The sequence below is a fragment of the Aulonocara stuartgranti genome (assembly GCF_965226115.1).
Source record: "Aulonocara stuartgranti genome assembly, chromosome: 18".
NCBI lineage: Eukaryota > Metazoa > Chordata > Actinopteri > Cichliformes > Cichlidae > Aulonocara > Aulonocara stuartgranti.
Window position 1 is genome coordinate 23659914 of NC_138954.1, and position 13778 is coordinate 23673691.

At 41.8% G+C, this 13778-nt stretch overlaps 2 protein-coding genes across 3 annotated transcripts; one reads left to right on the forward strand and one right to left on the reverse strand.

The window, feature by feature from the left end:
• Window positions 1-3561: 3561 nt before the first annotated feature.
• LOC309693690 (pyroglutamyl-peptidase 1-like) lies at window positions 3562-7127 on the reverse strand. 2 transcript variants are annotated; one of them, XM_082513148.1, is made up of 5 exons: window positions 6994-7127; window positions 6461-6513; window positions 5951-6067; window positions 4679-4911; window positions 3562-4233 (listed from the first exon to the last, which is right to left on the reverse strand). In XM_082513148.1, exons 1-5 carry the CDS (start codon window positions 7022-7024, stop codon window positions 4023-4025), a joined length of 645 nt encoding a protein of 214 aa, XP_082369274.1. In that variant the 5' UTR covers window positions 7025-7127; the 3' UTR covers window positions 3562-4022. The 2 variants fall into 2 exon arrangements, with proteins under 2 accessions (XP_082369274.1, XP_082369273.1); XM_082513147.1 differs by having other exon boundaries at window positions 5951-6085.
• Window positions 7128-9059: 1932 nt separating this feature from the next.
• Window positions 9060-11009, forward strand: LOC309694430 (transcription factor JunD-like). Its single transcript, XM_082514515.1, has one exon. The coding sequence runs from the start codon at window positions 9339-9341 to the stop codon at window positions 10272-10274; it is 936 nt and encodes a 311-aa protein (XP_082370641.1). The 5' UTR covers window positions 9060-9338; the 3' UTR covers window positions 10275-11009.
• The last annotated feature ends 2769 nt before the right edge of the window (window positions 11010-13778 follow it).

Sequence of the window (13778 nt, forward strand, 5' to 3'; positions counted from 1 at the left end):
GTGGACACTTTACTAATGATTATTACAAAAACATGCAAAGACACGATTCAATCTTTTGTAGGCTTGGTTTGTTTTAAGTAGTACTATGATCATACTAAAGTTTCTTTCCAAAAAAGTTGGGATGCTGTGTAAAATGTAAAAACAGCGAAGCATTTGTGTTTAAGACCCACTGATAATGCAGCAGGATAGTGCATTTTGCCCAGATTTTCACTGCAGAAACTCAGAATGGTACTCAGTAGGTTGTATAACCCTCACGTCTTTGTATGCATGCCTGACAAATCCCATGTTTTTAGAGAGAGGATCTCCTTCCAGATCTGAACCAGGGCATCACTGCATTCTGGTAGCGTTGGATGAACTGAAACATAATGTCCCAGAGATGTTCTATTGGATTTATGTCAGATCAGTCAGTGGTATCAATTCCTTTATCTTCCAGGAACTGCCTGCATACTCTCACTACATGAGGCGGGGTTATTGTTGAGCACCCAGGACCCACCACTAAACTGGTTGTACTGAACGATGATACGGGCAGCAAAATGTTCTCCACAGCTTCTCCATACTTTTCCACGTCTGTCACATGTGCTCAAGGTGAGCCTACTCTCAAATGCTTTAATATCTAAAAAACAAATCACACTTGTTGATAGGGAACAAGCGTGATATGGAAGACGAGCAAGTGGTGGCTGCAGAGAGGGGCCGACAGCTGTCAGAACAGCTGGGTAAGTCATTTGGTCAGAATGAAAACTGGACACTGTGTGTGGTATTGTATCACTCTGGGTGTGCATCTCCCATTTCCAGGAATATTTAAGTTTATTCTGATGGCCAAGTTTTGATTAGACTGTTTGTTTGTGAGGCTGTCGTTATGGGAGCAAACATAATGCTTAATATCTGTTTAATGTCCTCTTCAGCTTTGCTGCACTGCATCGTTTCATTTGTGTGTGAAACTGATGTTTGCAAGAGGTTAAAGCTGCAGCAGCTCTTACAGAGAAATGTTATCGTTTTAATGTGTGTTTGGGCTCGTGGCCTTCATCACGGCCATCATAAAATATTGCATTGTTTTAAACAGGATGAGAGGTTGTAACAGTACTGGTGTAGTACAGTGCTGTGCAAAAGTCTTGAGCCATTCCTCATTGCTTTATGTTCTGCTTTGAATGAACCAGAGTTTCTTGTAATGTTTAAAGTGCTCTAGGGTAACGGTTCTCCAGTTTTTTGAAGGTCTTTGAAAGTTTTCCTTTGGACATTGGCTGCTTTTTCACTCATTTTCAGTTGCATCTTTGTACCTGACCATTTTCACAGGACGTTTTTTTCTGTTTTAAGCTACACTAATCTATTAACCATTCAAACAAAAGAATGATTCTAATCTAAGGATGGACCAGTGTTATGTCTGTACATAACAGGCAACTTGGTAAAGAACCAGTTTTAAATTGTGTCTTTAGACTTTGTCAATAGCAGCCTGTTGCAAAAACACATAATTTGTTCCCATTCCTGTAGTTTAATCTATAAAAATGTCAACAGCATAGTTTGACGGGCATAACATCCTCTTGCATCAAGGAGATTCCCAGAGAGCCATAAGCTAAAAACTTGGCACAGTTTCTGCCTGGGGTGCAGTGTTTCCTTAAAAAAAAAAAACTGGGAAAACTGAGCTTGTGGAGTAAAAAGAAGAGGTGGCCTAAAACAGTAGCTACAGCAAATAAACATTATCTGAAAGTCACGTCCTTAAGAAACAGGAAGAAACAGGAAGAAACAGGATTTTTTTTTTATTTCGTTGTACCTGTGACAGTTCTGAAGTGATTCAGTGAGGAACTTACACAGGATCTGGGAGGTGTATCTGACCTTTTAGTTGATCCATCTGCTGTTCACTGAAGCCTCATCAGAAATGGTCTCAGTTGTCAAACGGCCATTCTTTAAAAAAAAAAAAAAAGGAAGCAGGCAAAATAGGTATAATGTTTGCCGTTTTACATCAGGAAGAATGATTCTTGAATAGTTTGAACCATTTCATTTAACCAAATAACAGTTTGTAGTTCCTCCACCAGGTGGGCATTTTTCAAGCAACAATAAAAACTTGTCATTTGCAACATCAGATCTATTTTTTTTACTACATTAAGTTAACCTCCTAAGACCCGAACTCTTCCACGGCATGCATTTTTAATTTCTCTTTGATATTTGGGCATATTGGGGCCCAATGAATGTAAAAACAAAGAATTACCAGATTTTTTTTTACCTTATTTTTGTTTTTATGAAAAATAAGAGCCACATATGAGGATATTTGTTTAAAAGTTTGATAGAACAGTAGCAGTATAATGTCCTCGTAAGTGGATATCAGGCCCTTGTAGAGCAAAATTGAGTATTTTGGTCTAAATAACCCAAAATGTGATGTCCACATATGTGGACGCCAGGTCCTTGGAGGTTAAAATATAGGGTTTTAATACACACTGTTGTACTTTATCAGTTACTAATTGCTATGAGGTCCAACCAGATTATAGCATTTATGAGGTTCACATAAATCCTTGCACTTTCTTCTGCTATGGTATTTTAACGATTTTCCATCAGGGAAGTCAAACTCATTTTACATTGGGGCCCACATGCAGCCCACTTTGGTCCTAATAGTGCCAACTGTGAAAACTGTAAATAAGTTTAACCATACATTTAATCCCAGTGTTATCTCAATATAAGGAAAAGGAGTGCAATTTTAACAGTGCCTCAGTTTTACAACATGATAAAGAAATGCAGCTCTATTTAACAAAATAAATTAGTCAGCATGACTCTTTGGGCTTTAATTGTAAGAAATGTGTGAAATTACAAAAATTATGGTTGCTTATTGCCCACACTGTCCTGTAAATATAAAGCAGAAAAGTTTTAATCAAAAAAAAGTCCCATTTATTGATTTTTTATTATGGACACATTTTAAAAGAACTTTCTGCTGTAGATGGTGAGGGGGAAAGAAAAAGGAAATTCTGTCATTTAATTATTACTTTTGTGTGACATGAACAGTTGTAAGGGATGTCTTCTTCAGTAGGACAAGCTGCAAAATGCCCAGCAGACTGTATTGGAGCCTTCTGCCAGGCTGATTCTGGCCCTCGCGCCTCATGTTTGACACCGATTTTACATCAGTAACAAGTGTTAAGGGGGGGGGGGGGGGGGGAGTGCATTAGAACTATGGGAGCAGGTTGTTTGTAATCATGAGCTTTCTCCACCTTCCCCCAATCCATCAGGTCAGAACAGGTTCAGCAGGTCTGTTTAATCACGCCCAGCATTACCGTAACTCAGCTGAGCATCACAGGAATCCGAGAGTACGTCAGTTATGAAAGAATTCAGTGTGACAGGACGTGTGACAAAGTAGTTAATTGTTTCACCGAGTACACTTCACTGTCTCGAGATAAACTGCAGGCCTAAAACTTTTTGCATTTTCAAGAGGCTGTACAGAGACTGATGAACAGCTGTTCAGGAACGGCCTAAAGGGAAATGGTGAATTTAATGACTGACATCAAGATCTGTCTAAAAGTTTGCAAGTGAGAAGTTCATAAATAATCTGACCAAAGATTTCAGATCAACAAGGACAAGACCAAGTCTGTATGAAGCTTTTTTTAATTATACACAGTGTTCCATTCGTTTTCCTTTGCAATCCTACCATACACACACAGGACAGACAAATTAAGTTAATCACATTACTGATTGCATTTGCAATATATTCCCTGAGATGAACACATTTTTCCAGGTTCACATTTTGAAAGTCATCACATTTCTGTGGGTGAAGTGCAAAGCGACACGGGGGAATGACAATTTCCAGACACCAACCTAATTGGGAGTGTTAGAGGCATAATATTTCTAAGACACCACACCCAGGTGAGGCACAGATGTGACAAACAAATGTGAATATCAAGCCCTCATTTTCTGCAGCTCCAGGTCGACAGTTGGCCCTGGATGTCACAGGTTTGGGAGCCGCACAGCTTCCCTCAGATGAAAACATTACACCTGGCCAGTTGTGCGTACCCTCATATTGTAAGTCAGTCAAAAGTGGTCAAGTTTTGTTAAGGATTATCACTGTTGTGCTTAGTGCCTTTTTGCACCTCCTCACTGTGACTCCCCTCCAGCAGTTTCAGCATTTCCTGTATGACAGCCTGGAGGGCCCTACCCAGATCCTTGCCGCTGTAGGGTTTTGCTAGAGGAGGCACATGGACAAAAGCAGCACGGCCCTTTCCCAGGTGCAGAGATGTGTAGTAAGTGTAGTCACACAGGTACCTGCAAGGGGCCAAAGTAGGTGGATGTTAGAAAAACTTGCACTCTGTAGCAAAAGTCAGGAGGAGGAACTGATGGGAGATGCACTCAAAGTCTGTGTGCCAACTCTGCAGTAATGGATGTATCCCCGACTGCAGTTTGTAGCACCAGCTTTAAGCATTTAAATAGAATAATGTGCACATATGCCTTCACTTTGTGATGAGATAAAACACACTTATCGGCCCTTGTTATCAGCTATGGATTCTGTCTGTTGGGCCCGACTGCAGCATTCAGAACAGACGTGTAAACAAAAGCTGTGCAAACACACCGTATGTTTGCTGACTGTATGGTACCGTTTACTTTGAAAGATATCTTATTGTGTTCCTTTGCTACAAAAGGCAGCCACCCATATACGGTGGCTGAACACACCCCGAGTGTGCAGGTGAGTTATTTATGAAACATCACTAACCTTCCGGCATCCTCAGAAGTGGACACAGTGATGCCAATGCCAGCGTCATTGACCCTTTTACAGATTGTATCCATGTCTAGGATTGATTTTATGCAATCCGGGCCGTTCTCCACGCAGCACTGGGAGGCCGGGCAGAAGCTGCAGTTGTCTGGACGCGTGTAGCCCTTATTATGACCGCACCGTTCAAGAGTGACTGTGGTGGCTAATCCAGAAACACCGACATGCACCACCAGCTGTTCACAGGAAATCAAACAGGAGACACTGGTTCATTTGGGCATTTACTGTATACTGTGCAAAAGTCTTTTGCTTCCAGCAAGCAAACTTCTCATATTTTAAAGTGCTCTGGAGAACTATTACTCAAGACTTTCTTTGAATATTGACTGCTTTTTCACTTATGAGTCCAACCCTGACCATTTCCTGATTAACTAACTCAGACAACTTGACAAAGCACCACATTTTAAATTTTAACTTTTGGCACTTTGTTTACTAGAGGCCTGTCACAAGAACAATTATTTTGATTTCTGTATATGCGCTAATGATGACAGCTGACAGGCGTAAAAAGCACTGTTGCACCAACAAGGCGATTCCCACTAGTTCTCCAAATGGTGTGCAAATTTTGAGGACAGTGGAGATGAAAGGGTCAAAGTGGCAGAGCCAAAAACAAGGACCGAAATGATTCGTATACTGTTACTGAAGCCACATCAGAAATAGTTGTCAAGTAACCAGTCTTTGAAATGTTTGGTTCAAATCATTGTCAGGGTGGAGAAGGCCAGGAGAGAGGTTCAACAGTGAGAGTCAACAGCCTGTAAAACAGTAGACACTCTGCTATGATTCGAGTCTAATTAAAATTTCAATACCACCTGGAAAGTGTATGGCCACAGTCATGGACTGGCCTCCGCAGAGCAAGGACCGCAACAGTTTTGAAACTGTGTGCGATCATCTTGATAAAGACTGGAACAAAAGGCAGCCAACATTCAAAGAAGGAAAATGCTTTGAATGTCCTTCAAGAAACCTGGAGAACTACTCCTGAAGAAATAACAAGAACACTTGCCTAGAAGAGTTCAGGCTGTGTTGAAGAATAAAGGTTGTCACGTTAAAACTTTACACTGTTTTTGCCTTACATACTGTGCTTCCACATGTTTCTGTTAAATCACTACACTCATTTCCAGTTTTCCTAACAAAATGTAAAGAAATGAGTGGCTCAAGACTTTTGCATAGCACTACATGCATACAAAACTCCATCTGTAAAATAGTGTGCATTTCTTTGAATACCTGTGGCTGAGTCTCTTTCCACAGAGACGGCAGTAGGCGCTTAACAGCCTGGTATTCAACGGGCATCTCACACACATACAGATCTACTGCCTCGCCCAGTCCTAACTGCTCCAGCTCCTGTGAACACACCCAGTGCTTATGTACAAGATAATTGCAATTAGCTTTCCAGGCAATAAACAAACATGAGCACAAAGTGACAGACCCTTTAATCCACAGCTTTGTGCAATATGTATAACAAGCCCTTTGTGAATTTACTAAAGCATTTTTCCATATATGTTCATTACAAATTCACTTAATTTCTTACACTTATTCAATTCAGGGTCATGGTCAAGCTGGAGTATAGCAATTATAACCCCTGATCTGGCCTGTTAAGTGTAATTGGCCAGTGTATATGGTGTTCTTTTGTATTCATTTGTTGCATTTTATTGAGGCATCCCTTGCTTCAAAGCAGGACTTTCCCAACTTTGGAGATAAATTAAACCGTTTTCTTAATCATTAATCTCTGATTACCTGTACAGCAACCCAGCTGGAGTTCACGGTATGCTCAGCAAATGGCTCAAACCCTGCAGGAAAAAAAAAAATGTAAAAAAGAAAAAAGAATCAACTAATTAACCACATCTGTGGCGAGGCAAGCAACAGAGACAGAGTGCTTATCTTTAATGGAGAGCAGGTACAGGACTGATGTTAAAAAAAGGGACCCTTCATTTAAAGTGTAAAGGTTACTTCAAGTTAAAAATTAATTGCAGTAAAAGCACGTGACACAGTGAAGAGAAACGGGGTGATTTCTTTGCCATTATCAAAGCCAGGAGACAAAAATCCTTTATCCCCGACAGCGACATTACTCTCTGCAGCGCGTTAACTTTGAAAGCAGAGCCATCATCCATTCATGATGTATTCACGACAGCTCAAGTGCAATAGTAACTGTGCAGCTCAGACATAAAGAACTCTGAGATATAACAGCTCTGCAAAAAAAACAAAAAAAAAAAAGACTTGCAGACACACTGTGCCTATCTCCAGTCCTCTGACCAATCAAGAGCTCTCACCTGTGACAACTATTTTCTTCTTACTGGCCATTGTCCTCGGTTAATGTGACTGGAGCTGTGTTAAATGAGCACTAACAAGGATCCCAGGATTGTCTGCGCTTTGTGCTGTCTTCTTCTTATTCACAGCTGAAAGGAAACGGCACACAAGACGTGGATGGATAATACTGCCATCTATTGTTTGGGCATGCATCTCTCGCTCTCCGCAGCAGCTCATACTACACATAAACGGGGGGGGGGGGGGGGGGGGAATTTGTGGATTATTTTTTTCTCCCTTTAATCGGGAAATAAATCAGAGACAGGAGGAAGCTGACAACAGTCATTTTTAATGCGTTTTAATGAAAGACAGTGCAATTCGAGCCACGGGAATACTGAAAATGAAAGCCAAGCATCTGTTTTGTATTTATAGATTTTAAGTTAGAGAAGTTTCAGTTGAAAGGAATAACAAACATGTACACCCTCTCTATTTTTTATTTTTTATTTTTTTTTTTGGGGGGGGGGGGGGTCTTGCCAGCCCCCAAGTCCTCAGGTGAACATTTAACCCCCAACCAGCTGCTCCGGTGGAGCTGCTCAGACGCACGGTGAGTGGAACAGGGTTTTGCAGAGCCTTTCTCCCCAGAGAGTCAAAGTCAAAGGACACTTCTCCGTGACTTACACAACCTCTGACACGGCCTGTTTACCTGAGTGTAGAGGACAAGCTTTCTTCTCGGTTTGTTGTTAGAAAGTCACGGCTAATCTAATTTTGCCTTGCAGGAACAGCCCTTCTTTTTTCATTCTCGGTACACTGTGCGGTCCACACCCCTGGGTTGCGAAATGACTCACACATTCTGGACACTGCATCCTGTGTGGCTGGCACAATGAAGAAAATGCGCTCTCCATCGGTGTTGGAAACATTATAAAGTGAATGCTTCACAAGATGTATCTCATTCATGTTACTGGCGCCGTGGCTACAGTCTCCATATCAAACACCCACACGCACAGGACACCTCCACAGACCTCCTACACAACCTGCACTGCAGTCGCTACCCCGCCCCTCCCTCTCTCCTTCTCCCGCCTCAACTCATTCACCTTTCTCTCAGTCTTGCCTGCGTCACTCACCGTGTCTCTGTTGCCACGGAAACTAACGATGCCCTCTCTGCTCTGGTGCTGATGCAGGCGGGCTGTTGACGTCACCGCTGAGCGGTGGGCGGAATAACAATGTTTTGCTCGACCGCAGGGTCTCAACTCGCTGATATACTGTACTGCAAGGATGCTGTATTTGTCTCTCGTACATCTCTCTGTTTATCCCACTCTGCTCTGTGAGGCTGTGAGGGTCTAAAGTACATTCGCCAGCCATATGAGTCATTTCATGCGGGTAAAAAAAAAGAAAAAATAATATTATAATTGCAAAGTAGCTGCACGCATTTTTGTTGAACAAATACATTCGGCTTTGGAGACCTCAGAAAAATACCCTACATAGAGTTTGTTTTCCAGCAGCCACTGATGGACATGTAAGGGCATTAACATTTCCACAAGTTACTTTCAATCACAGTGCACACTGGTTTCCTCCATTTACTTTCAACGTTTCCTTCCCTTTTCTCGTTTATGCTCAGTTTAACCAGGAACACCATGAGACATAATGCCTCATCTTAAGTCTGGTTTATATGAAAGTTAACCGTGATCTCTGAGCCTTTAATCAGGTCTAATCAGAGTGTGATGAATAAATAACGCTGTAATCTGAATTTGAACTTTAACCAACACAACGAGATAGCAAGCCTGCTCTGCTTCCACTTTTCTATTCATTTTCATCTATTAAAAACCTTCTTTTGACTGAGTTGGAGGAACATTTTCAGCAGAGCCTGCTGCGCTCTTCTCCCTTTCCTTGGCCTTCGCCTCTCACACCTTCCCCGCCCAGTCTCTGCTCACTTCTGGCGACCCTGAGCTTTTTTATGCTATGACATCAAACCACAATGCATTGCACTGTTTGGAGTTTACCTAATGTCTCCATGGCGATAAAGGCCGGCTCTGCCCCTTATTCAAATTGAACCGGAAACCAACGTCATTTTGGGCCAATCTCCGCGCTCTGGAGTGACATAATGGAATTTTTAGGGCTAGAAAGCGAGCAAGGTCTGGCGCTGCGCATAGCAGTCGTGCCATCGGGAAAAGACCATATCATATAGAAGCACATCAGAGCCCCAACAGGCACAACAGCTTAGTTGAAGTGGTCGACCGAGTGATAAGACGAGAAAGGAGATTAAGGAGACCGGAATACACCAAGTAAGAGTCAGCTGATTTCCTCATGTTTGGATGTGACTGTTGAACAAACGTTAATGCCTAACGCTCAACACTCCCTCTCATGAGGGTGTAGAATGGAAACAAGCCTCTACACAGGCACCGTGGTGAATACTTCGAGGGTCTCCGGTATCTATTCCCAGAACACGATGATGAAGAAGGACATTAATCTGAACCTAGACAATCAGAACTCCGAACTCAAATCTAACCCGCTCCGGGACGCAGACGGACTTCTCAACTCCTCAGACTTAGGACTCCTGAAACTAACCTCTCCGGACCTAGAGCGACTTATTATCCAGTCCAACGGTCTAGTCACCACCACCAACCCGACCTCCCAGTTCCTTTACCCAAAGTCAGCCAGTGACGAGCAGGAATTCGCGGAAGGTTTCGTAAAGGCACTGGAGGATCTTCACAAGCAGAACCAGCTGAGCGAGACGGGGTGCGTCTCTGTGGACAGGCTGGAGCTCCTCGGATCATCCAGCGCAGCAGGCTCTGTCAGCCTTCAGGCATCAGACCTCCCTGTGTACACTACGCTGAACGGCTACGCGGCCAGTCCGCTCGGAGCCACCACCATTAACTATTCCACGGACACCATTCCCTTCCCGCCGCCGCCGTCTCATTTGGCTACCGCGCAGCAACAGGCGGCCGCTGCGGCCGCTCTGTCACGACTCCAGTCTGTCGGCGCTTTGAAGGACGAACCTCAGACCGTGCCGGACATGCAGAGCTTCGGGGAGAGTCCTCCTCTGTCCCCCATCGACATGGACAACCAAGAGCGCATCAAGGCGGAGAGAAAGAAGCTGCGCAACAGGATAGCCGCCTCCAAATGTCGCAAGAGAAAGCTGGAGAGGATCTCTCGGCTGGAGGACAAGGTCAAGACCCTGAAAACGCAGAACACCGAGCTGGCATCCACAGCCAGCGTGCTCAGGGAGCAAGTGGCCCAGCTGAAGCAGAAGGTGATGAACCATGTTAGCAGCGGGTGCCAGCTTTTACCAAACCAGGTCCAGGCTTATTAATTCCAATAATGGTGCTCTTTAGTTGATGTTTATTACTGCTACAAATGTGGCCCGAGGATACAGGCCTGCATTATAAAGAACATTTGTGCCCCGTGTAACAGAAAATCCCTTTCACGAGACGCTTAACGCGAAGCCAGTGTGGATGCATCCTCACGGCTATGGTTGGGAAGCATAAACAGAGACGTTTACACGGAAGTGAACAGGCCTCGATAAGAGCTGCAGGTCAACTGGAAAACGAAAGCTGGTGGGGACTACAGCTTGCAGTGTTTTGCAGCAAACAGACTCACTTTGATGTCCTTATTCTGGGAAAGCCATGTAGCAAAGTGCAATTCACTGAACTGGTGTGGCACTTATTTGTGTGTAAGCTGGACAATCTCAACGTGGGCGCAACCAAAACACCGGGGTGTCACCAAGTGCTGTCATCCACTGTGTAATATAATGCCTTACTTGTTTACAAGCACTTAAAAATGACAAATATCTATATTTTATTTACTGAAACATTTCTTATTTTACATATGGTCTTATTTCATTGTTTTGGTTTTTTTTGGAAAAATGAACACTGCATGTCTTGTCGCTTCTGTGTACAGTAACCTTTGTACTTTCCTTTATGATGGCTACTCTTGTACTTCTACTTGCCAAACTTCCATGAATGTATGTGTATGTGCTGAGAAACTCCATGTATCATGTGTAATGAACGAGTCTACAAGACATTATTAAATTCACTACATTACTACAGCTCAAACGTTTTGTTTCTTAATAAGAAGACAGCCTGCTGATAACAGTTTAAAGGACTTACACGACATCTTTTCTACATATCTCTTTTTGCACAGTTGACACTGTGGGTGTTGTATTAAGTGCTGTAGAGAAGCTGAATCAAACCATAGATGGTCAAACAACTCAAAGGGCAGAAATGAACACATCATTGTAGTATTGTGCCCTCTGCTGGGCACAGTACAACTTACTCTAAACCATTTCTGAGCCATCACATGTGCACTTCTTGTAAATCACCCACACTTTGGGAGAGGTTGTTGAATCCACACAGAACTCCAGCTTTGAGAAGTTGTTTATTGATTCCTTATTTTTAGTAAACCTGGCATTACACAGTTACAGCACAATTCACATTCCTAATGCCTGACAGGCAGAAAGTTCCTATTTACACAGGTTATATGTAACAGGGTGAGGAAAGAGGAGGAGGAGCTGGACGGGAGGATGTGTTTTCCTAAGTTATTAGCAAGTTTACAGCTGCAGTAAGATACACTAACCAAAATTTTAAAAAAAAAAAAAAAAAAAAAAAAAAAGGACAAATGTGGTAAGAATCACTTTTTAATCAAGTGTTCAGCATATTCACTTTATTCCCAAAACACTTTTGATGTTTGGAGCTGCTGCACAGAGTAGAAAAACTACCAGACAGGTTTGATAGCACAAGTCCAACAAGCAATGTTTTTGGCTTTAAACACATCAGCAAGACCCTCTTTATAGAAACTGTACATTCAAACGCCCGAGTACAGTGCTCAAAAACTTTCAGCGAGGCTTCACTGTGCTGACGATGGTCAAAAAAACAAAACAAAAACAAAACTGTTCTATGCTCAGCCTAGCCTTAAAAGTTACATAACTGATATCAAAAGACAAACAAACTTCCCACCAAAGTCATGTGGACATGAGCAGAGGTTTTACACTGGAATGTTTAACTTTCCTCTCGAGGAATCATCTTAAGCTTTGTACACTGTGCACTGTAAACACACATCTAAAAGCTGGGACAGTTTAGCGATTGAATACTACTGAACATCTCTTAAAAAGTTGAGTGCAGAACACAACGCGTAATCTAGGAAGAATACTACAAATAAATTAAGTTATAAATAATACAAAATAAATAATTCATGTGATGAAGCTATGTCTTCGCATGCCTCAGCATATGTCTGAATGCACGACTTACAGGTTTGCACTAAATACACAAGCAAACAAATCCCTTAACCTGAGCCTCACAGAAAGAAAGGGAGAAATAAGAGTCACAATTTAACATGCTCAAAAACATCATATTCTGTCAAAAATAAATACGTAAAGACATAAATATCATCTACAAAGACATAAGAGGCTTCCTGGATATGGCAGGACTGTGCTGCACCAGTGCTCACACTGAATCACATGCCTTTCTAGTGAGTGCACGCTGCACATTGTACGCATTGAATGAAAGTAATACAATGTGCAGGGGGCTGTGGGCTTAACATCTGAAACCTTTAGCCCCACCGGGTACCTCCAAGTATCTTAACTGCATGATAGGTGGGATTTCAAATCAGACAACAGCTCATACAGATAACCATCCAGTCAACCAGAATCCATTAAGAACATCAACGACATGCACCTCTTACTACGGCACAGGAATGAATCCAATATCCAAAATCATTCTCACTTTAATATATTATATATGCATTTCACCTTTAGAACATTTATACACTCTTCAGTTAGCGAAATAGATCCTGTATCCTTTTATTTTGTCCTGTGTTAAAAAGCAGCAGTAACAAAAAAGGTTAAAAAGAGGCTCTGTTGCTTTTTTTTTTTTTTAACGCCGCATTAACATACTCTCCGAGTCTGCTAATAAACATTTGTTTAAAATTTCTGAGACAGGCCTCAAAGTAATTATATATCTACACTCATAGAATAAAGAAATGCACTTCTATTACTACCACTTATTTTCAAAGTTAACATATTTCATAACAAAACTAAAACTGACACACTGTATGCCTATGAAAAGTTTGCACTCAGGTGTTTCCAGTGTTGTAATGGTGAAGTGATAAAGACTTGGTAGGAGAACAATAGGCTCCTGATTCTCTGTCATGGTGCTGAGTACAAGCCAGCCGAGAGTTATTACAGAACAGTAAGAAGTTGACACATGTGCACACTAGCTTAAGTCATGGGCTTCTTTTTTAAAGTTGTACAACCATGCGCATCTTCTACATTAGTCAGCTATACCTGACCATATGATCAAATTCAGAAATGCCTATACCTGCATCTTTTAAGGTGGAATGCACAGGTTCTCTTAAGTGATGTACGAATTTCAACCTGATTAAGCGTCCTGTTAATCTTGGATGCAAAATGTTATCAAAGTAAATGAGTCATACCTTTTCTGTTGACTTTTGTTTTGTTATGAACTACATTGGAGATAAATAAAGTCTTTCTGATTCTGATCTGATTTAGTATAAAATCTCCCTAAACAACAGGATCAGTGCATTTTTAGACTCCATGAGCATAGATGTCTTGATTGGTTGAGTGATATGCACAACTTGCTATTTTTCCACTAATTCCCTAAATTAAAGAGAGAAACGAGCTCTCAAACAACCCTGTAAGGACACCAAACTAAAACACAACTATGACAAGATGATTTCACATGCTCAAAACCACACCTGACCAATTCAAAAACAAAAAAACCATCAACCAACACAGCAACAAACATATTTTCAGTGGAAATAAATGTCGAGGAATTGCCAAATGATTGGTATCTATTTAGGT